Source organism: Rhincodon typus, chromosome 11 (genome assembly GCF_021869965.1).
Source record: "Rhincodon typus isolate 14 chromosome 11, sRhiTyp1.1, whole genome shotgun sequence".
Classification (NCBI taxonomy): Eukaryota; Metazoa; Chordata; class Chondrichthyes; order Orectolobiformes; family Rhincodontidae; genus Rhincodon; species Rhincodon typus.
In genome coordinates this window covers 31,963,260-31,985,663 of record NC_063342.1, presented here as the reverse complement: position 1 = coordinate 31,985,663, position 22,404 = coordinate 31,963,260, and the positions used below count along the sequence as shown (strand labels likewise).

At 39.9% G+C, this 22,404-nt stretch overlaps 1 protein-coding gene across 4 annotated transcripts in view; it reads left to right on the top strand.

The window, feature by feature from the left end:
• The window catches only part of cd247 (CD247 molecule), a 147,279-nt gene extending 125,291 nt beyond the window's left edge, over positions 1–21,988 (top strand). For all 4 annotated transcript variants that reach the window (XM_048603262.1, XM_020518655.2, XM_048603263.1 and 1 more), the window contains exons 4-8: positions 8,664–8,753; positions 9,807–9,839; positions 12,846–12,902; positions 13,865–13,903; positions 19,494–21,988. In XM_048603262.1, the coding sequence (XP_048459219.1) occupies positions 8,664–8,753; positions 9,807–9,839; positions 12,846–12,902; positions 13,865–13,903; positions 19,494–19,577 (303 nt within the window). In that variant the 3' untranslated portion in view covers positions 19,578–21,988. The remainder of the gene's footprint in view (positions 1–8,663; positions 8,754–9,806; positions 9,840–12,845; positions 12,903–13,864; positions 13,904–19,493) is intronic.
• Positions 21,989–22,404: the final 416 nt, after the last annotated feature.

Here is a 22,404-nt window from a genome sequence, read left to right as displayed (position 1 = left end):
GCTGCTTGGCCTGCTGTGTTCATCCAGCTCTACACCTTGTTATCTCTAAAAATGATTGAAAATGTTGTTTGCCACCACTATTGAAGGTCGTAAGGTGCAAGCGTACTGAGATTCACACTTTACACTGAGTTGGGTGAATTAACTTGTCAGTCACAAATCATTAACCTTTACTGCAAATGGTACTTACTATTTGGGATATGGCTCCAGGTGAAAGAAGGAAAATGCATATTCACATGCATAATTTGTAATAGTAATTGCTGAAAATTAATTGGAAGAAAAGTAATGCAACTGTTGACAAATACACGTCCATATTCTTTGAAGAAGCTGGAAATGGGTCTGCATTTTTCACTATTTTCTCTCTCTTTACCAATAAAAATCACTTCATCGATTCCCATCCATTGTTCTACAAACCCTTTTTGTTTCAAAATGAAATGACTGAAGTGTTTTGTCAAGAATGAAGGAATAGCAAACTGAAACTGACTTTTTCCTCCTGTCAGTTGTGTAATCGTCCACCACCATTCACAATTAGATGTTCAAGACTGCAGAACATGCATCTAATGAGATGGTTGTGGGATCGCTTTATGCTTATGTGGTTTGGCGTGCAACTTATCCTATGTTGTAGCTTCACCAGGTTTTTTAATTCATTTGTGGGATGTGGGCATCGCTGGCTGGTCAGCATTTATTGCCCATCCCTAGTTGTCCTTGAGAAGATGTTTGTGAGCTGCTTTCTTGAAGCACTACAGTCCACCTGCTGTGGGATTACTGACAATGCCCTTAGGGAGGGAATTCCAGGATTTTGAAGGAATGGTGATATATTTCCAAGTCAGGATGGTGAGTGGCTTGGAGGGAAACTTGAAGGTGGCGGTGTTCCCATGTATCTGCTGCCCTTGTCCTTCAGGATGGAAGAGGTTGTGGGTTTGGAAAGTGCTGCCTAAAGATCTTTGGTGAATTTCTGCAGTGCATTTGTAGATAGTACACATGGCTGTTACTGAGTGTTGGTGGTGGAAGGAATGGATGCTTGACAGGTTGACAGTTCCTTTGTAGGTATGCCTGGTGCTTCACTTGGTATGCTGTCCTGTGTTGATCCTTTGGCTTGTTGATAATAGTACAGTGGGGAAAATGAAATTACAATCTGTGATTGAATACAATCTGCTGCTGTTGATGGCCCAGAACTTTTTTTTTAATTCGTTAATGGGATGAGGGTGTCACTGGCTAGGCAGCATTTATTGCCCCTCCCTAATTGCCCAGAGGGCAGCTCAGAGTCAACCACATTGCTGTGGGTCTGGAGTCACATGTAAGCCAGACCAGGTAAGGATGGCAGTTTCCTTCCCTAAAGGACATTAGTGAACCAGATGGGTTCTTCTGACAATCGACAATGGCTTCGTGGTCATCATTGGATTCCTAATTCCAGATTTTTTTTTATTGAATTCAAATTCCACCATCATCTGTGGCATGATTCAAACCCTGGCCCCTAGAATGTTATCTGGCTCTCTGGATTAACAGTCCAGCGATAATACCACTAGGCCATCACGTCCCCATATAGCCACATGGATTCCTAGTTTTGAGTTGTACGATAAGTTTCAAGTTGACCCCATTTAGCACAAAACAATGGAAGATATTCTCAATGTAAAGACAGGATTGCATTTCCACAAGGATTGTGCAATGGTTACTCTTCCTAATAATGTCATGGACTGATATGTATGCAACAGGTGAGGATTAGGTCAAATAGTTTTCCTGTTGTTGGTTTCCTCAGTATCTGCTGCATACTCCGTCCAGCAGGTATATCCTTTAGGACTGGGCCAGCTTGATCAGTATCGGCATTGCCAAGTTACTGTTGGTGATGGACACTGAAGTCACCCATCCAGAGTATATTCTATCCCCCTGCCATCCTCAGTGCTTCTTCCAAGTGTTGTTCAACATAGAGACACACTGATTCATCAGCTGGGGAGTGGGAGGTTGTAGGTGGTGATCAGCAGGAGGTTCCCTTGTCCATGTTTGACTTGATACCATAGGATGTTATGAGATCTGAAATTAATGTTGAGAATATCCAGGGCATCACCCCCTCCCCAACCCCAACTGGATGGTCTGTCTTGCTGGTGGGACAAGATATACCCAGGGATGGTGATGCCTAGGGAATTTTTCAGTAAGATGATTCCGTGAATGTGACTATGTCAGGCTTTTGCTTGACTAACCCCCAATTTTGGCATGAGTCCCTAAATGTTAGTAAGGAGCACTTTGCTGTTATCATTTCCAGTGCCTATGTTGATACTGGATTGTCCAACAGTTTAATTCCTTTTAGATTTCACAGAGGTTTGTTATAACTGAATGTCTCACCAGGCCATTTCAGGACAAATGACTTGTCCAGAGACGAGACCACAATGGTATGTGTTTCTCATGCATTAGTATTGGAAAACATCTAGGTATATTAGAGATGATCAAATGTCATGTGTTTGGAAGGAATTAAGTGCTATCAAGCACAACAATAACCTGCTCACTGATCCTCAGCTTGGGTTCTGCCAAGACCATGCAGGAAGGCAGAAGATACAGAAGCTTGAACACACACATCAGCAGGTCCACGAACAGCTTCTTCCTAGCCATTGTTAGACTGATGAACGGACTCTCTAGCCTCAAATAATGCTGGTCTTGCTAACATTGATCTCACCTAGCGCACACCCAGTGCAATGTAACTTGTATACCTCTGTCTAAGTCTTTTTGATCTATACATCCTTGCTTACTATGATCTACTTGTACTACCCGTAAAAAAAGCTTTCCACTCTACTTTGGTACATGTGACAATCAATCAATCAATATTGCAGCCTTGATCCGAAGAGGGACAAGGGAACTGAACTCCAGAAGGAATGCTGGGGTGACTGCCATTGACATCAAGACAGCAATTAACTGTTGATTCACAAACAGCTAAATCTGTCTTTCTCAACTCACTACAACAGTACATTTCATAACTTTAAAACATTGTATTAAATCTCCACTTCTCCGATACATGTTGTGATATAAGGGAACATCTCGCATCCTTATGACACTTCTGTTTCCTACTGAAGCTGTTCTGAGTGATACTAGCACTTTGGTACCAATCAGTGTTAACTGAAACAATTCTGTGATCTGGACTTGTATCCACTAAGTGACTTGTGGCTGACCAAACTGATTTCACTTCCTTTTGGTTAGCTAGGTGGCTGATACAGCTTTCTGTAGTAACACTTACATGTCCAAGCCAATTTGTTGACAAGTTCATTCAATTCTAATCTGTCATGGCGAGCTGAATCACATTGGAGTCAATCCAACCCTGAGGAGTCTGCTCCAACTGTTAATGCAGAAAGTAATTACATAGTTGACAAGCCACTGCTAGATAAGCAGGTTCTACTGTCAAGTGCAGCACAACTGACTGTAAACTGTACATATGGTTTGTGCCCATTCGTCAGTGCATTGGCACAGACCATTCCCCATTGAAAAGCATTTTGAATGCTGGTTCTGACAGGTAACTATCAAGAGCTGAGGTAGTAATTGAAATCTATGTATAACCTAATTACTGTTTGCACTTCAGCATATGAGCAAACATCTCCATATTCAGCCCTAGGTAAAATCAGCCAGTAAGATTGTCTCAGTCATCTGTGTTCCTGACATGTGTTGCATATTGGTAAATGAACACTAGAGTGCTCACTCATGGATCAATCCTTTTCTAGCAGTTGTACTCCAGGGTCTCTATGTTCATAAATAGAGACTATGAAATAAATATAGCTTTTACATTACTTTATAATACAATATAACAGGAAAGTTGGTGATCAGGCGATAAAATATTAAGATAAAGCATTTTTTTCATATCAGGCAATAATCAAAAAATTGTATGTATATAGCACCTTTAAAATCAGTAAACCATCCTGACAGCTCACAGGTGTGGGAATTCTATCACAGGCATTACAGATTAAAAGTTTTAAAAGTTTATGTTGGAGTGTTGTGCTCGACTGAAAGTTACTTGGAGTTGGTTTAAGTCTTTAAAGATCCAAGGGATGATTTTTACTCACACCTTGTTTGCACGCCTGGCACCTGTTTTGGAGCTTCGGAAACCACTTGTTGTTGTGTGGTGGCAAACTGCTGTGTACAGCTGGTGTTGCCATTCACATTGATTATCATTTCTGCTCACTAACACCCTGTGATTGGTGCTAAGGACATTTATGTCTCTTTTAACCTCAATGATGCTGAGATGGAGATGGCCGAGAGCACCAAGTTTCTGGGAGTAATGATCACCAACAACCCATCCTGATCCTCCTACATCAACGCAACGGTCAAGAAAGCACAATAATATCTCTACTTCCTCAGGAGACTAAGGAAATTTGGCATGTCCCCAATGTCCCTTAACAATTTTTATAGATGCGCCATAGACAGCATCCTATCTGGATGCATCACAGCGTGGTATGGCAACTGCTCTTCCTAAGACCACAAGAAACTACAGAGAGTTGTGAATGCAGCCCAATCCATCATGCAGACCAGCCTCCCATCCATTGACTCCATCTATATTTCCCACTTCAGGAAAGCAACCAACATAATCAAAGACCTCTCCCAGCCCCAGTTATGCTGTCTTCTACCCTCTCTCATCAGGCAGAAGATATAAAAGTTAGAATACACGTACAGACTCAAGAACAGCTTCTTCCTCGCTTTTATTAGAGTTTTGTATGGACCTCTTAAATGTTAATTCTGATCTCTCACTCTGCACCTTCTCTGTGGCTGTAACACTATAATCCGCACTCTGTTCTGCTACCCTGATGCAACTTGTATGGTACAATCTACCTGAATAGGACACAAACAACACTTTTCACTGTGTCTCAGTACATGTGACAACAATAATTCAATTGTTCTTTAACCAGAGCTTTGGGCACCTTGCAGGTTACCTTCCCATATTGCATACCTTTGAGGATGTGGCCATCCTATATCCTTCACGCATGCCCAAACCAGTGAAGCCTTCTTGATCAGTGTTAGCATGTTTGCAAGGCTTGCCCAAATAAGGACTTGGTGATTCATGTTTCTGAGAGTGTCAGGATGTGATGTAGATATCATAGATGGAGAATATTGAGATTCTTCTTATGGTAGGTATAGTTTATCCAGGCTTTACTGCTATACACCAATACACTGAGGATAAACGACTTGTAGATAAACACCTTGATCCTTCAGGTCAGTTTGTAGTTATCCCATGGCTGTTTAGTTAGTCAGCTAATATTGGTAACTATCATTCCAATGCAAGTACTGAGCACTTCAACAATAGGGAGGTTCTCTAGCCATAGATCCAAGGTGGCAGAATTGCTTGAATGTTTTCAGAAGTGTGTGATTTTTTTTTTTCTTTATTCATTCATGGGATGAGGGCATCATTGGCCAGGCAGCATTTATTGCCCATCCCTAATTACACAGAGGGCAGTTGAGAGTCAACCACATTGCTGTGGGTCTGGAGTCACACGTAGGCCAGACCAGGTAAGGATAGCAGTTTCCTTCCCTAAAGGACATTAGTGAACCAGATGGATTTTTCCAACAATCGACAATGGATTCATGGTCATCATTAGATTCCTAATTCCAGATATTTTATTGAATTCAAATTCTACCATCTGCCATGGCAGGGTTCGAACCCGGGTCCCCAGAACACACTCTGGGTCTCTGGATTAATAGTTCAGCGATAATACCACTAGGCCGTCGCCTCCCGATTGTGTCTGATCATTGGTGGAGGCACAATATTCTGTCCTAGAATTAGTTTTCTTGACACTGTAGGTGTGTGTGAACGCAACACAGGCGTGACACCATGAGCCTTGGGAGCTGCTGATCTCTCTGGGCAATGGGTACAGCATCACCTGTGTACAGAAGTTTTCTGATCGTGACATTCTACACATTTGACTTGGTTTTCAGTCTTGATAGGTTCAGCAAGTTCCCATTTCACCATGCTTATGTCTTGCCATATGACAGGTGAGGGACCAAAAAAAAGAGTAGGGACTACAGCACAGCCCTAATTGATTCCATTCTTGATCACAAAACTATCAGAGGTGGAACTATCAAACTGAATGTTGCTGGACATGTTATCAAGGAAGGAGCACCTATTTTCTCTAATAAGATCATGTCTGCTTTGGATCTACCCATTCTGCAACCACATCGTACATCAGGAATAATCTCAAGGCTAGTCATTACAGCTTCCTTAGCACAACAATAGCAAAGAACTTTCTAGTGATGCTGAGGAGTGAGATGCTCTGGTTGTTGCTGTAATCTCTTCAATTGCCTTTGTTCTTGCATAACTTGATACTTGTGTTACACACGTTGTGGGAACAGTTTTTTTCTCCAGCAGAGGAAGAAGAGGTCACGGAGATATAGCAGCAGCAGGAGGTTTTTATATTTGAGCAGCTCAACTGGTAGTCCGTCTTTTCCAGGGATTTCCCTTGCTGCCACAGGGTCAATAGCCTCTTTGACAGTAGCATCTAACCCCATCCAGTGTAATTAGGGATAGACAATTAATGCAGACCTAGCCAGCAACACCCATATCCCATGGAAGAGGTTAATAAAAGTAACTTGCTCATCCACACACCTCATTTGTTGCTTGAGATTGAAATGTGCTTTAGGTATAGGAGACAGGTTGGAAGTCAGGTGAACTGCATTTTTGCTTCAGTGACAGAAATAATTTCTGCATGCTAGGTCTTAAAAACCTTCTGAGAATTTCTGAAACTTCTCATCCATTTTACATGGAATATTGATGTGTGGCATGCCATTGTATTTGGATTTGCATATTTTCCATTGTTGCACCATCCCCCTGTCAGTGACTAGAGAGTGACCAGTATCACTCTGTACTGTGATAGATGCAGAGTTATGTGGAACGCTGTTTATCAGGTAGGGTTGGTGCCAGTGGCCAGATCCTGGATACTGCTGTGTGCTGATGTCTGCCCTGGAAGATGATGTTAGGAACACAAAGACCACACTGTGCACAACATTCTAATTGTCGCTGTCTATTTTTGTTCATCTTGCCAATGCCAAGATGACTAAGGCATATTTGACAAAAATAAATCTGATCTAACTCTTGCATTAACATCCTCCAGGAGAAATAACCATTTTTTCGTATTGCCGATGCTCCAGAATATCATTCAAGACCAACATATAGGTGATCTTTGTTTTCAGCAATGGATACAAGGTTGCTCCATAAGTGCGGATGAAAAGATAGGTGTTCAGCAGTCACAACAAATATCTCAATTATCATTTTTTTTTTGACAATGAAACCTACTCCATGTTCACAGGTGGTCAGCTGAACTTTTGCCATGCCAGTGGATAGTCCATTATGTAATGGGCTTCACATATTGTTCCATTATTGGCCAATCTAGTCTCTTTGAGAGCAGCAAATTCAACTTTGCAGTTGTGTAGCTCATGGCAGATCAGTGCTGCCTTATGAATACCATCTGTGAACTGCAAGTCCTCATGCCAAGACACACATACTTGAAGTTCCAGTCCTCAAGCTGGAGGATCTGCACGTCTTGTTTGAGGGGTTCCCATTTGCCATCTGCTTGTCGGAACATGATCCTAACCCTCGTGCACTCATTTAGGAAAGCAGATGTTGGTGGTTTAGTATTGTATTGACTGGTGTTTGTAGTGGTTGGCCAATAGAATGCCAATGCTGTCCATTAGAGACAACCTCCCTTACATCAATCAAGCTGGGCTATAAACTACTACCTCAAGTGTTTTCCTCCAACATCACCCCACCTAGATAAAGCTAAGGATGAGATGTCCTTTCTATTTGTTTTGGGCTGCACAGTCATGGCAGGATCTAGGGAGAGACTTGCACAGCATTTACATCTCTCTCTTGGCCAAATGGATTAAATCCAGAGGGAGGACAGAAATTCATCCTTCTTCAGCCCATTCACTTGTAAGGAGCGGCTTGTTTGAATTGATCACCAGCTGTCTATATGATTCCACTCCAGTGGTTCTGACTTTTCCAAGGCAGGCACACAAGGCAGGGGTACTATTGGTCCCATAGACCTGATGGAGGGACATCAGGGTGTGTCCACTTGCTGGAGGTACTTCATACCTTACTCCTGTGGACCAAGATTTCTCTGAGATCCTATGCAGGTCAGCCTAGGGCTGAATAGTGACTCGTTGATATGTATCACTGCAAAGAGGTACTTTGCAGTTCTTGGTGATGCAGATGCAGTGTACTGACAGAAGAGAACTTGCACACTTTGTCTTCCCTTTAAGCTAGCCAGTGGCAATGGATCATGTACTGCACTAAACACATAACAGCATGCAGTGTAAATCCCTCACATTCAGAGATTCAAACAATCAGCTGAAAAGCAAGGCTTGGAAGAAGACAGCTTCTAATGCCAGTCATTTGACAAAAATTTTTCTGCAGGAGATCCAAGTGATCTGGCAAAAAATTTGCATATCAATTTTGACACAACATTAGTATCAGAAGTCAACTTTTTACAGTTATTGATCACTTTGAAAACATGTCTTAAGACTTATTCAACTTCCTCAGCTGGCTACTTCAGTCTTTTATTACATTAGAAATATTCACTAGAGTAACATGGCACTAACGATAATATTTAAATGATTTACGTGATTGATCTGAACTTCTTAGGAAATAGATTATATTATATTTGAGATATTTGTCAGAGTAATCAGAACTTTTATTATCTTTGCAGCCTTTGCAGAAGAGAGATCAAGATGCATATTCCCAACTTGGTTTTAACAAAAGGAACCAGGACACAGAGGCTGGATTTGGAACAAAACATGTATTTTTTTTAACTTATATTTTATAAAATAAGAACCGATTCCAAACACAGACTATTTTATAACAGGAAATTCAGAATGAATCTTTTAAATGTTGAGGTTACAATTTCTGGGATGCTTAGGCTAATCTCAATTGTTATTTGCACAAGATGATGCACAGTACTGCAGGAGCCCTGCGGTGCTCTTCCACCCCCTGAATCAGAACCCCAGGCTCGGGGCCCATCCCAGTACTTGATGGCGAAGGAAAGGTTGTATATCAGTCTGCAAATCCTTCCAACTCAAGTTAATGGTGGGCGGTAAGAGCAAGAAACATTTCTGCCACATGATACAAAGAATATAAGTGTCACTACCTATCACTGCCCATATCTCCAGAGTACATTTGTCTCAAAGTGCATGTAAGTGAACTATAACACCACCGCCACCACAAAGAGTACTCATTGGGTGACAGAAGAGCATTAGTATTCAATGTGAAATTCCTACATGCACAGCTAGTTATTAGGTGATTTGTAAGTGTTCAATATTTTCAAAATGCAACTGCATTATTTCCATGAAGTTGCAACATGTTATTGTATAATATTTATTTTCATTTTTATGGCCATATAAAAGGTATTTCTTTAAAGGGCCCCATGAGATAAGAATGTGTGTGTATGAGTAGCGAATCATTCAATTTAAAAATAACAGCAGTGAATCTTTAGACTTAAACAAAATAAAGGTTATTTTATTGCAAAACTACTACTGTAATTATTTAAGTAGGATTGCTAATGTAATTAGCTTTAAGCAAGACAAAAACTAGAAGTAGGCAAGGATAAAAAGATACTTATAAAGTTAGAAGTAAGACATAACCTACAATCATTTTTAAACAAAAATAGCAAATTGGAATTCTGAAACACATAATAAAAAGTTTACCACATGAAACATGCAATTACAGAAGTTCTCATTATGGCTGCCAGGAAGTTGAAAGCCTCACCTGATACTTGAAAAACATTAACTTTGTTTTTAAAATGTGTTATCAAATATACAACATTCATTGTTCTTTTTCTTATCAAAACCAATAGAGAGACGGGGCTGCTCATAATGACACATATTCCGTAAGTACTATATTGCTTTAGGAAATTAATGTGATTGTATTCAATTAGCCAGAGGAAATGGGTGAGATCCTTAAATAAGTACTTTACATCAGTTTTCACCAAAGAGAGGGATGTGAGGGAAGCTGAGGTTAGGGAAAGGTGCGTGAATACTCAGCATAATGAGGGAGGAAGTGTTGGGTGTCTTGAAATGCATGAAGGTAGACAAGAACGCAGGGCCAGATGGGATCTATTCCAGGATCCTATGGGAGGCAAGGGAGGAAATAACTGGGGCCTTTACAGATAGCTTTGCATCCTCTTTGGCCTCAGTCAATGTTCCAGGGGACTGGAGAATTGCTAATGTTGTTCCTTTGTTTAATAAGGAAAACAGAGATAATCCAGGTAATTATAGGCCAGTGAGCCTGATGTCAGTGGTGGGGATGCCGTTGGAGAAGATACTGAGAGACTGTATTTAATCACATTTGGAAGCAAATGGACTTGTTAGTGATAGGCAGCATGGGTTTTCACGGGGAAAGTCATGTTTCATCATCTTGATTGAGTCTTTTGAGGAGGTGACAAGAATGATTGATGATAGAAGGGCTGTTGTCTACATGAACTTTAGTAAGGCATTTGATAAGGTACTTCATGGCAGATTGATACAAAAGGTAGAGTCTCATGGGATCCAGGGTGAGCTAGCTAGATAGATACAAAACTGGCTTGGTCATAGAAGACAGAGAGTAGAAGTAGAAAGGAGGTTTCAGAATGGAGATTAGTAACTAGTGGTGTTCCACTGGGATCAGTGCTGGGACCTTTGTTGTTTGTAATATGTAGAGAAGATCTGGGGGAAAACGTTGGTGGTCTGATTAGTAAGTTTGCAGATGACACCAAAATTGAAGGAGTTGCAGATAGTGAGGAGGATTGTCAAAGGATACAGTAGGATATGGGTAGATTGCAGATTTGGGCAGAGAAATAGCAGATGGCGTTTAGTCCAGACAAATGTGAGGTGATGCATTTTGGAGGGTCAAATTCAGGTGCAAATTGTACAATAAACGGCAGAATCCTCAGAAGCATTGGCATACAGAGGGCTCCGAGAGTACAGATTGACAGGTCCTTCAAAGTGGCAACACAGTTGGATAAGGTGGTCAAGAAGGTATACAGCATGCTTGTCTTCATCGGCCGGGACATCAAATATAAAAATTGGCAAGTTATGTTACAGCTGTATAAAACTTTAGTTAGGCCACTTTTGGAATATTGCATGCAGTTCTGGTCGCCATACTACCAGAAGGACGTGGATGCTTTGGAGAGGATGTTTACCAGGATTTTGCCTGGTCTGGAAGGTTTTAGTTATGAGGAGATGTTGGCTATCTCAGATCATTTTTCAATGGAAAGATGGAGGCTGAAGGGTGACCTGATAGAGACCTACAAAATTATGACAGGCGCAGAAAGGATGTTTAGTCAGAGGCTTTTTCCCAGGATGGAAAGATCAACTACAAAAGGGCACAGGTTCAAGGTGAGTGGGGGAAAATTTAGGGGAGAAGTGCAGGGCAAATATTTCACACAGAGGGTAGTGGGCACATTGCCAGTGGAGGTGGTGGAAACAGGCACGTTAGCAACACTTAAGGTATATCTTGATAGGCACATGAATGGGAGGTGAATAGAGGACTAGAAACCACGTACGGACAATAAGTAGCAGGTCTAAATAAGGAGTAGGAATCGGCACAGGCTTGCTGAACCGAATGGCCTGTTCCTGTGTTGTATTGTATTATAAACTGTATAATTATTCTTTTCCTTTTCACCCCTGTTAAGGACTAAGAATGATAGCACACATTTTTAAAACATAACTGTATTTCATTGGCACAATGTGTTTAGGTACAACTGAATCATGTGCCCTGGAATTTTTGGACATCTAATGACCATGTTCTCTTGAATTGTGAATAATATGAGAGGCAGCAACATCTAATATCTGTGGATAGTATACCTCTGATCCCAGGTGTTTATAATTTGACTAAACGGAGTACGGTTTGGCTTTGGTGTAAAAACTATTCACCACCGTATAGCCTCCTGAGGAGAGTGTAGATATTGCACCTTGTGGAACTTAACACCAATGTCATTCTAATAACTATAGTGTAAGACAGAGGCTGTGGCTAATGCATTGGTCCTACTAAATTTATTGTCAATGTTTTCCAGCCAGCAACCAGTCAGATTGAGATTAGCTAGCTCATGGATAGGAAGGCATGTGTGGGAAGGTTAGAAGCATTTGGGGAGTGGAGAAGATTGTTGGGTTTGTAATGGGGAAGGATGATTTTAAAAGTTTGTTGTTTGTGGAGATTGTAGGGAAAGGTTTATGGACATGTTGAAGACAGCATGAGCCGTGGGGAGATCTGATGATGGTTGAAGAGAGTGCAGAATGTGGGCGATTGTGGGGAGATTAGGTTGGGTTGCAAATAGCTGTATGCCCAAGTGCTGGAGAGATACTTATCTCTGGATCTGTTAACTCACTGTGCTCTTCAGCTGCAGGATTCTGGGAAATTCAGCCAGTAGCCATTCAATGTATATATGTTGAAATTGAAGCATTCATTCCGATGGGCATATCTGAATAAATGAACTCCTCCTGTGAGATTAATGCATGTGTCCCTGAACCTGGAAGTGGGTTGATTTGAGGCAGGATAAAATTAAGTAGATGTTTGAACATATAACTATAGCCCTCCATCCAACCTGCTGAAAAACCCCATTAACTCTAATAACACTTGTAGCAATATTCCTTATTAACTTCTAGTCAGTCAGTTGTGTGCAGCATCCAGGAGATATCATGGATGAGTACAGCATATACCAATGCTTGTCTACACAGTGATTTGTGATCATATTAGAGGGACATGCTGAACCAAGAAGATTAAGTTTTGTGGAACAAAACCCAGCTTGTGCATCTTTTGCACATCCTTTAATAGCTAGATACAGAACCACCTCGACTGGTACATTAATTTGTAATTAAACAGCATTTCAACTGAAGATCAAAATTTATTTTGATTGCAGAAACTGAATCCTAAGAACAGAAGTGAGCCTTACGGTGAACTCAAACCAACTCAGCAGGTATGATATGGATGAAATGATCTATCCACAGATTTCTGTAATCGCTGTAAATAATCATGTCCAATTATAAATGTATACTTTCGTTTGTATTACATATTTGAAATACTCGGTCAATTGTTCACTACTGTAAAAAGTTGGTGGTTATCAGGTCTGATGCTGAATGTCTTTGGGTATATGTTACAAACTGAGTAAGCTGAACAGAAGGGCTACGTTTGTTGTATCATAGAATCATAGAATCGTAGAATCCCTACAGTGTGGAAACAGGCCCTTCGGCCCAACTAGTCCACAACGACCCTTGGAGCATCCCACCCTGACCCATTCCCCTATAACCCACCTAATCTACACACCCCTGAATACTACGGGCAATTTGGCATGGCCAATCCACTTAACCTGCACATCTTTGGACTGTGGGAGGAAACCGGAGCACCTGGAGGAAACCCACGTAGACGCAGGGAGAATGTGCAAACTCCACACAGACAGTTGCCCGAGGGTGAAATTGAACCTGGGTCCCTGGCGCTGTGCGGCAGCAGTACTAACCACTGAGCCACCGCCCCTTTGGAGAGAATAAATTATTTTAGTGACAAAGAAGGCAGTTTTAATTTGTCTGGTAACTGGATAAAAATTGCAAACTAAATGATCTACATTTCCACTACAAACGCTACACAGATCATTGTCTCCAGTGCAGATGGTGTATAGGTTTTATACACGCACACATGCAAAGTAATCTGAATTAGAAACATCCTAGAGTTGCACTGTGGGATGCCAGCTCAATAAGATAATTAAATTATCCAAAGACTTTGCCTGTCCTTCAGCCTGATTATTTGGTATATGCTCATACAAGTAAGGCCTTGGAAAATCTATCATTAAATGTGTTCAACTGAAATTTAGCACAGACATTTAGCCATGTACCTAATAAATATGTGTTTTTGGAATGAATCAACATGTATGTTTATCTTCCCCAGCCCAAGCGAAGAGGAAAGGGAGGGAATGACATTTACCAGGTAAGAAGGAGATGAGTGGAGTTGTTATCTTTTGAAGATGAAGTATGAGTGATGTAAACTAGTAAGCCTCCCCTCCTACCTTCCGTTATATATCAACTTGTCCTAACTCCCATTCACACACAATCCAAGTGCTTTCTGATGATAAGGCTGTTAGTTAAGCTGCACTTCAATAATAAAATTCTAATCCACAATTTCAAATTTCTCCTTAAACTCATAACTCCCAAACTCTTTAACCTCATATGACTCTACAACTTCCATGAACCTTTGTATCCCAGTCCTTCCTTTAATTACTGAGTCCCTAAGTGTGGAAATTCATAAACCTCTGCAAATTTTCTCTTTTAGAGTGTTCTTCAAACCAACATTTAAAATTTTCTAATTTTATGGCTCTACATGGCAGAAAATGGCTCGGATATTCTGAAGGCCAGACAGTCTCTGGAGCAGTGTAGACTGAAATTGCACATAAAAATCATGTGGAATCTCTGGTGCAGCTGATTCCATGGAAACTGCCTGAGAAATTGAAACTTTCGATGGGCAATTCCCTACCATCTAGAACCCTCTGAAAAGCCCTTATATCAAAGACTTAAGGATTCCTACTCAGTTGAACTTAATGTTTACCAAGGAAAGGTGAAAGGATTTTAAATCCTACTCTAGGGTAACTATCAAACTGAGTCTCCGTCTCACAACCCTCTGAGTCAGCCTGATAGCTACCTCCCAATCCCATCCACCAACACCACCGACCCCTTCTACCCCAACAAATACTTTGACCTATTCTAAGCACTTATCCACTTTCCTGGCATCCTACTCGCCTGGTTTCCAGCTCTGATTAGAATTTCATGGCCAATGTCTCCCTAAATGGTGTACCAAATTCTAGTTAGTCATGTTCTAGTGAACTGCCTGAGAACATTTGACTATGTTAAAAGCAGTATAGCACTGCAAATTGTTGCTGTTGTAGATAGCATATACAGATCATGTACACAAATCCTGGCAAATGTTTCCACCTTTGTAAATGATTGGTCATGTAGGAACCTTTAATGGAAACCTGTTCTGTTAGACCATTTAGTCCCCAAACAGTTCTTTCACTTTTTGAGAGATATGGCTGGCCTTGGAATTGATTCCCTTATTTTCCCTGGTACCCATTGGCTAACAAAATTTTAAAACTAATATTGATAGATTGAACTATAAATCCAGCACCAATTGCCTTTGCAGAAGAGAGTTTCAAACTTCTACGATTCTTTGTTTTAGAAGTGATTTCTAATTTCACTCCTGAGAAGTCCAACTTTAATTTTTAGATAATGTGCCCTTGATCTAGACATCCAACTAGCAGCTACCCATCAGTTCCTTTACATCCGGGATATGGATGTCACTGGCAATGCCATCATTTGTTGTCCATCCGTGATTGCCCTTGAACAGAGATGCTTGTTAAATTATTTCAGATAGGGTTAGGGTTAGGGTTAGGGTTAAGGTTAAGGTTAGGGTTAGTAGGGTTCAGGTAGTTAAGAATCAAACTCATTCCTGTGGGTCTATAGTCACATGTAGGCCAGACTAGGTAAGGCTGACAGTTGTACCTCCCTAGAAGGCATTGGTGAACCAAATGGGGCCTTATAACAATTGAAAGTTTCATGGTTGCCATTGCTGACACTAGATTTCAGTCCCAGATATATTAACTTAAATTCCAGCAGCTTCCATAATGGGATTTGAACCCTTGACCCCAGAGTCTGGGCCCTTTGATTTACAAGTTCAGTGGCATATTACCAGTTAAGGGGGCATGGGATTCAGGGAAATTCGGCTGTCTGGATACAAAACTGGCTGTCCAATAGAAGACAGAGGGTGGTAATAGATGGAAAGTATTCAGCCTGGAGCTCGGTGACCAGTGGTGTTCCACAGGGATCTGTTCTGGGACCTCTGTTCTTTGTGATCTTTATAAATGACTTGGATGAGGAAGTGGAAGGCTGGGTTAGTAAGTTTGCTGATGACACGAAGGTTGGTGGAGTTGTGGACAGCGTGGAGGGCTGTTGTAGGTTGAAACGGGACATTGACAGGATGCAGAGCTGGGCAAAGAAGTGGCAGATGGAATTCAACCCAGAAAAGTGTGAAGTGATTCAGTTTGGAAGGTCGAATTTGAATGCAGAATGCAGGGTTAATGGCAGGATACTTGGCAGTGAGGAGAAACAGAGGGATCTTGGGGTCCACGTCCACAAAACCATCAAAGTTGCCACCCAAGTTGATAGGGTTGTAAAGAAGGCGTATGGTATGTTGGCTTTCATTGGCAGGGGAATTGAGTTTAAATGAGCCATGAGGTTATGCTGCAGCTCTATAAAACTCTGGTTAGACCGCACTTGGAATATTGTGTTCCATTCTGGTCACCTCATTATAGGAAGGATGTGGAAGCTTTAGAGAGAGTGCAGAGGAGATTTACCAGGATGCTGCCTGGACAAGAGAGCAGGTCTTATGAGGAAAGGTTGGGGGAGCTCGGGCTTTTCTCATTGGAGCGAGGAAGGATGAGAGGTGACTTGACAGAGGCATAAAAGATGATGAGAGGCATAGATAGAGTGGATAGTCAGAGACTTTTTCCCAGGGCGGAAATGACTATTACGAGGGGCATAATTTTAAGGTGATTGGAGGAAGGTATAGGGGAGATGTCAGAGGTAGGTTCTTCACACAGAGAGTGGTGGGCGTGTGGAATGCGCTGCCGGCAGTGGTAGTGGAGGGTCAGATACTTTAGAGACTTTTAAGCGACTCTTGGATAGGCACATGGAGGATAGTAAAATGTAGGGTATGCAGGGTAGATTGATCTCAGTAGAATAATAGGTCGGCACAACATCGTTGGCCGAAGGGCCTGTACTGTTCTATGTTCTATGTTCTAGTGGCATTACCACTACCGCATCATCTAACCAGCATTGCAATTCTATAAGCTTCAATTGTAGCGACATTTCCATGAGGCATTTTATCAAATTGCTTCAGGAAGCAAAATAATTAAAAACCTTAGACATTGTCCTGTGTATTACTTTGGTCACCTCTTCATAACATTTACTCAGATTCATCAGGCATCTCTTACTGTTTCAATCCATGCTGACTCTCTCTGATCAGCTGAAAATTTCAAATAGGTCAGGTGTTAGACTAACTGGTTTTCCACTGTCTCATTTCTTAAGGAGCGACACAATTTGCAATCTAAATTCACAGTCTCCAAATTGATAGAACTTTGGTAATGTTAGGACACCTTCAATTTTCAACTTATTTTGAAACCCTGGGATAGAATCATCTGGTCCTGGTGTCTGTGACTATTTTAGTGTCATTATAGTCTTCACTATTGCTATTTTATTTTTTTAATCTCTGATTCAATCTTATTTTCCTTACACTGTCTGGTAGATTCATCTGCTGTTCAGTTCTTACGATACAAGTAGATTATTCAGTTTGTTCACTATTTCCATATTCTCACTGTTTAGCACTGTTGTCACTTTCCAAGGGATCCACATTGCTAGCAGCCATTTGCTTTTTCCTGATGATTATTGAACATTTCTGTGTTGATCTTGGATATCTAATACATTTTTTTTCACTTTCCCTTTCTGTAGCTGTATACATTTTGTCATGCTTTGCTATTACTTGTATTTTTTTCAATTGGCCAGGATTTTTCATATTTTTGTGTGTTTTTCCTTTTAGTTTTATGTTGTCTCTTTTCACTGGAGTTTTCCATGTTATGTTTTTAGAGGGTGCATAAACTGGTTCTGTATTATAAGTTCTTTTGCAAAAATACATTTTATTCATAAAAAAGAGAATCTTTATGTACATACAGTTACTAAAACAGTTCCGATCTGTACAGTTTTTGCATACAGAGAAGATAACAAACATTGGGGTTTAACTTTCTCGATAGTTATAGCTAATCTAAAAGCATTTCTTAATTACACTAGGTACTAGGAAATATTTATGTATCTGAGGCATTGGGGGTGTCCGATAACTAAATGAACCCCCTTTGTACTTTGGCAGAAAGACCTCAGACAGTGGTCTTTCGCCACTGTGCCTTGACAGCAGCTGCCCCATGCTTTACTGCCTCCCTCAGCACAGAGTCCTGGACCTTGGAATGTGCCAGTCTGCCACAGTCAGGGTCATCTCTTTCAACTGGAAGACCAGCAGGATTCGGGCAGATCAAAGAGCATCTTTCACCGAGGTGATGGTCTTCCAGGTGAAGTCAATGTTTTTCTCGGTGTACATCCCAGAGAACAGACTGTACAGCACATCCTGCATCACAGAGCTGCTCAGGATGAACATCAAACAAACATCAACCTGTTGCATCTCCCTCCAAACTTCCTTGGCGAAGGCACATTCCAGAAGGAGATGTGTGACAGTCTCACCCACCTACCACAGCCAGTTCGAGGGCAGCTGTGTGCTTGTTGGAAAGTTTTGGCGATGAGGCATTCTGCCAAATGACTTTGACAGTCTGCTCAGGAAACCATGGGTCAAGGTCCACTCTGTCCTTTTCCTGAGGGGTCTTGAGGACACTACGTGCTGAGAACTGTGTGATGGACTTGTGGTCAGGGGTGTTTTTCTAGCCCAGTACTGTGTCCAGTACCCATGAAATGGGACCCATCTTTCTCACAGTACTCCTTAAGTCACGTGTTCACCTTCCTAACCTGCTTTTCCCTTTGCCAATTTTCATGTGGCTCAGAGTTTCAGTCTGCAAAATCCTGCTCTTGAATGCCAGAAACTGGGAGCTAAATAATTGACATTTGGTTCACATTTCAGGCATCCTTCCAACTGTCTTTATCCCCATCTTCAAATGTAGCAAGTACATCAGTGTTGTTGGATTGGATTAGTTTCTATGATTCTTCACTCTCCAAAGATTCTCCTCCCTCCCTTTACTCAGCATATTATTGTTGTACCAACTCTATTCAAAACCTGCACCTCTCAATGAAATATGTCTGAAGTCTTGAGTAAACTGCCTAGATACTGCTCCCCTTCCTTATGTCAACTTACAGTCCAGTTCAATGAATCATAAGCCAGAGATTCGAGATGGAAACATTTATCATAGGCATGTTCAGTTTTAGTATTGTCATCCACAAAGTCAAACAGATCATCCTTCAGACACACAACCTGCTTAACCAATCCTTAGTCTGTTATTTATATCCACTTTACAGTTTGTTAAATCTGTTCATTAACATGCATTAAGTGCTCATCTTGTTCAAAATCTTGAAATACTAATAACCGAAGCTGCATGAATCAATACTTATAAAGGTAATAAAACAGCATCTTCTTGCCTCTCCATACTATATTTCTGACTTTTTCACTCTATGAGGCACCACTGTTCAACAGTGATTCTCATGTGAGAGCTTTTAATCTGTCCCTTTATTAAGGAAAATCTAAAATAGAAACAACTTAAAGCAATTTTCTGTAATCCTATGCTCATGGCAGATTGTTATATGCATCGGAATTATCTGCTGAAAGATCAGGGAGCTGACCAGGAATCCTTGACCAATGTTCTGTGCAAGCCCACATTTTCTGCAAGAAAATTATCTCTGCAGAGCAAAATGCATTGAGAGAAATGTATTCCCTTTTGATACACTCAATGAGCTAACAATCTCATGGAATTATTTTGCAGGGACTGAGTACAGCTACGCAAGACACATATGACCAACTGCAAATGCAGCCATTACCAGCTGCCCCTCCACCCTCTCGTCGCTGAGATTCTGCGATTGATATTGGAACACCATAATGACAGAAAGTGAAAAACCTTTAGGATTAACTCCATTTTACATGCACCAAAGTTAATGCTATTTCGGAAATTATTCCCAACAAAGTTATTTACTTGAAAAATCCAGTTTTTTTTTAAATTTGCATGATTTAAAAATATCACTATAACAGCAGCACTCTGAGTGACAGTTTTAATTATTTTCCTTCTATGGATCATGTGTTGATTGATGTTTTTCAGGTAATATGGAATAGATTAAGTTTACACGCATCTTTGAAAGATTTTGTTGTTGCATTTTTGCATATGTCATACTTAAATCTTTCCAATACTGAAAGTATTTAAAAGTAAAGGAAACGAACATAACAAATGGAAATAGGCGTTTTGAAAGATAACCAGCCTTTAATGTAAAGAGATGGTTTCAAAATTGAAATAGGGTTTTCAGTCCTTTTCTGAAAACGAATTAAAATTTAATCTGAACAGTCTTATTTGGTTTACTTTTGTATGAAAACAACTACAGATAAGAAGCCATGTAAATACTATTAGAAATGCAAAGTAACAAGATCTTTTTAATTGTAAACATTTTTTCAGCTGTCCACTGAATTCTTGCACTTCAATGAGATTGTAGAAGTTGCAGTGATATTGTCTGAAATTAGGTTTTCAGATGTTGCCTGAGTTATCTAGTCTCACTTTTCTTGTTGAAATAAAAGCAAAGCTCTCCAATTGAGAAGCAAAACAATTTACCCAGAGTCCTCTAGACTTTAACATCGTCAAATAAAAAAAATCACGATTAGTTCTCAGCAAATGATTTTCAGCATATCTAGGCATTCGTTTGTGGCTAAACTTCCTAATAAAGATTTCAGTTTGGCTAGAAATTTTAGAGTTAATTTTAATTCCCTCCATTATTTCAATATTTAGGCTTTGATCTTAGCTTACCAAGCAACACAAACATACATTTTAATGAAAATACATTTATTTAAAATTAGATGATCAGGCATATTCTAAAAATGAAGGAAAAGAAAATTAACAACCATTTGAGGTCACCCAAGGTTTTCAGGGTTGTGTCCCTTTATACAGTATTAGGTTTTTCTGTTACTTACAGTCTTTGGCCAAATTTTGTGGTTGCTGCCCATGTATTCAATACAGAAAATGCAATGGCTACCTAGCTCATGTGAGAGTCATTTTCTTTTACATGAGCTATCAGGATCCAAAATACATTGCCTGAAAAGGTTGTGAAAGCAGAGCCAATAATGACTTTCAAAAATATTTACTTGAAAGGGAAAAATATTAGTGTTACTGGGCAAGAGTGGTGAAGCAGGACTAATTGGATAGCTCTTTCAGATAGACCGGGGTTATTTTCCTTGTAATTGATAGGGTTGATAGAGATTTATTTGAGGTGTATGAAATGATGAGGGTCCCAGATAGAGTGGAAAGAAAAACTTATTTTTCTCAGGAGAGAGGTCAATAATGAATAGCATTGACTTAAAGTAATTAGCAAAAGCATTAACGGAGGGTAGAGGAGAATGCTTTTCACCCAAAAGGATATGGGAGTCTGGAAGCCACTGTATGAAAGAGTAAACAATGCAGAAATCCTTATTGAACTTAAATAATTCTTCAATATGCACTTGAAATGCCATAGATTACAGGTTAACAGACCAAGAGCTGGAAAGTGAGATTAGGCCAACTGAGTTTTTTTTTCTGGCAGTATCGACATGATGGGCTTAATGTGCTGTAAATTTCCAATATTTCTTACAAACGTGCTTTGATGGAATAATTCAATGAATAATTCAATTATTATTGTGGTTAAATTAAAGATCAAAATGAAGTTAGTAATCCAGCTTCAGTTTCTGCTTCTGGGTAACATTTTCATAAGAACTAACTAACTCAACTACAGCTACTACTAATTACCTTAATGTGCCTTACCAAACATTGTTTTGTTTACCATCCTATTTGCTTAGTAAAGTAGCTTCCTTTGTTTTCTAATAATTGCACCAAATTCACTATAATCTTAATTGTGTTTTGAATGCACAGTAAAAAAAGTTTGTTATAAAGTAATATATCCATGAAAAAACTAAATATTATTCATAGGCTGTGCAATTAGTTTCTAGTTTTGAAATGAATGCACTATCTGAAGATCATAAAAAGGAATGAACAGATAATCTTCATTCTCAAGAAATGTAACACCCTGTTTGATTTTTAAAATTTGAACAAATAATCCAGGAGGCAATTTATTAACTTATTTTGAATGTGGGCCTAATTGATGAGATATGAATTTTTTTTTTGCTTTGTTTTATGGTTGTTTAAAGGAAATTTTAATCATTGTTCATTTTACAATTTCATGTATTTAAGACATAATGTTGTCCGTGATACCTGTCTGTTTTTCTGTATTAAAAGAGTAGCTATCTAGATTGGTTAATAATCCTTTGATTCTTTACCCTTAAGGAGAATCCATTTTTTTGTGAAGCCCAGTGGCTTTTCCATCAGCTGTCATAACCACATCAAAATTGATATTATTTTGAGAACAGTTAGAGTAACAAAAGGATGCTTTATGGTAAATTAATCATGAGCTAAGAAAGCATTATCTCAAGAGGATGTATTATAAATGGATACACTTACACTGAATAGCTTAAATTCTGAAATAGACAAGATAATCTTGACAGCTTTGAAAAGGCACGATTCCAGTTTTCATCTTAATCTTCTGTAAGAATGAGAAAGGAAATAGTTAGTTAGATGTCATAAATAATCCCTACTTGTGATGCACCAAAGCGGACTAGTTCATTTGTTCTGTCAAGTGATGCGGCAAGTTGATTATCAGATAACAGTA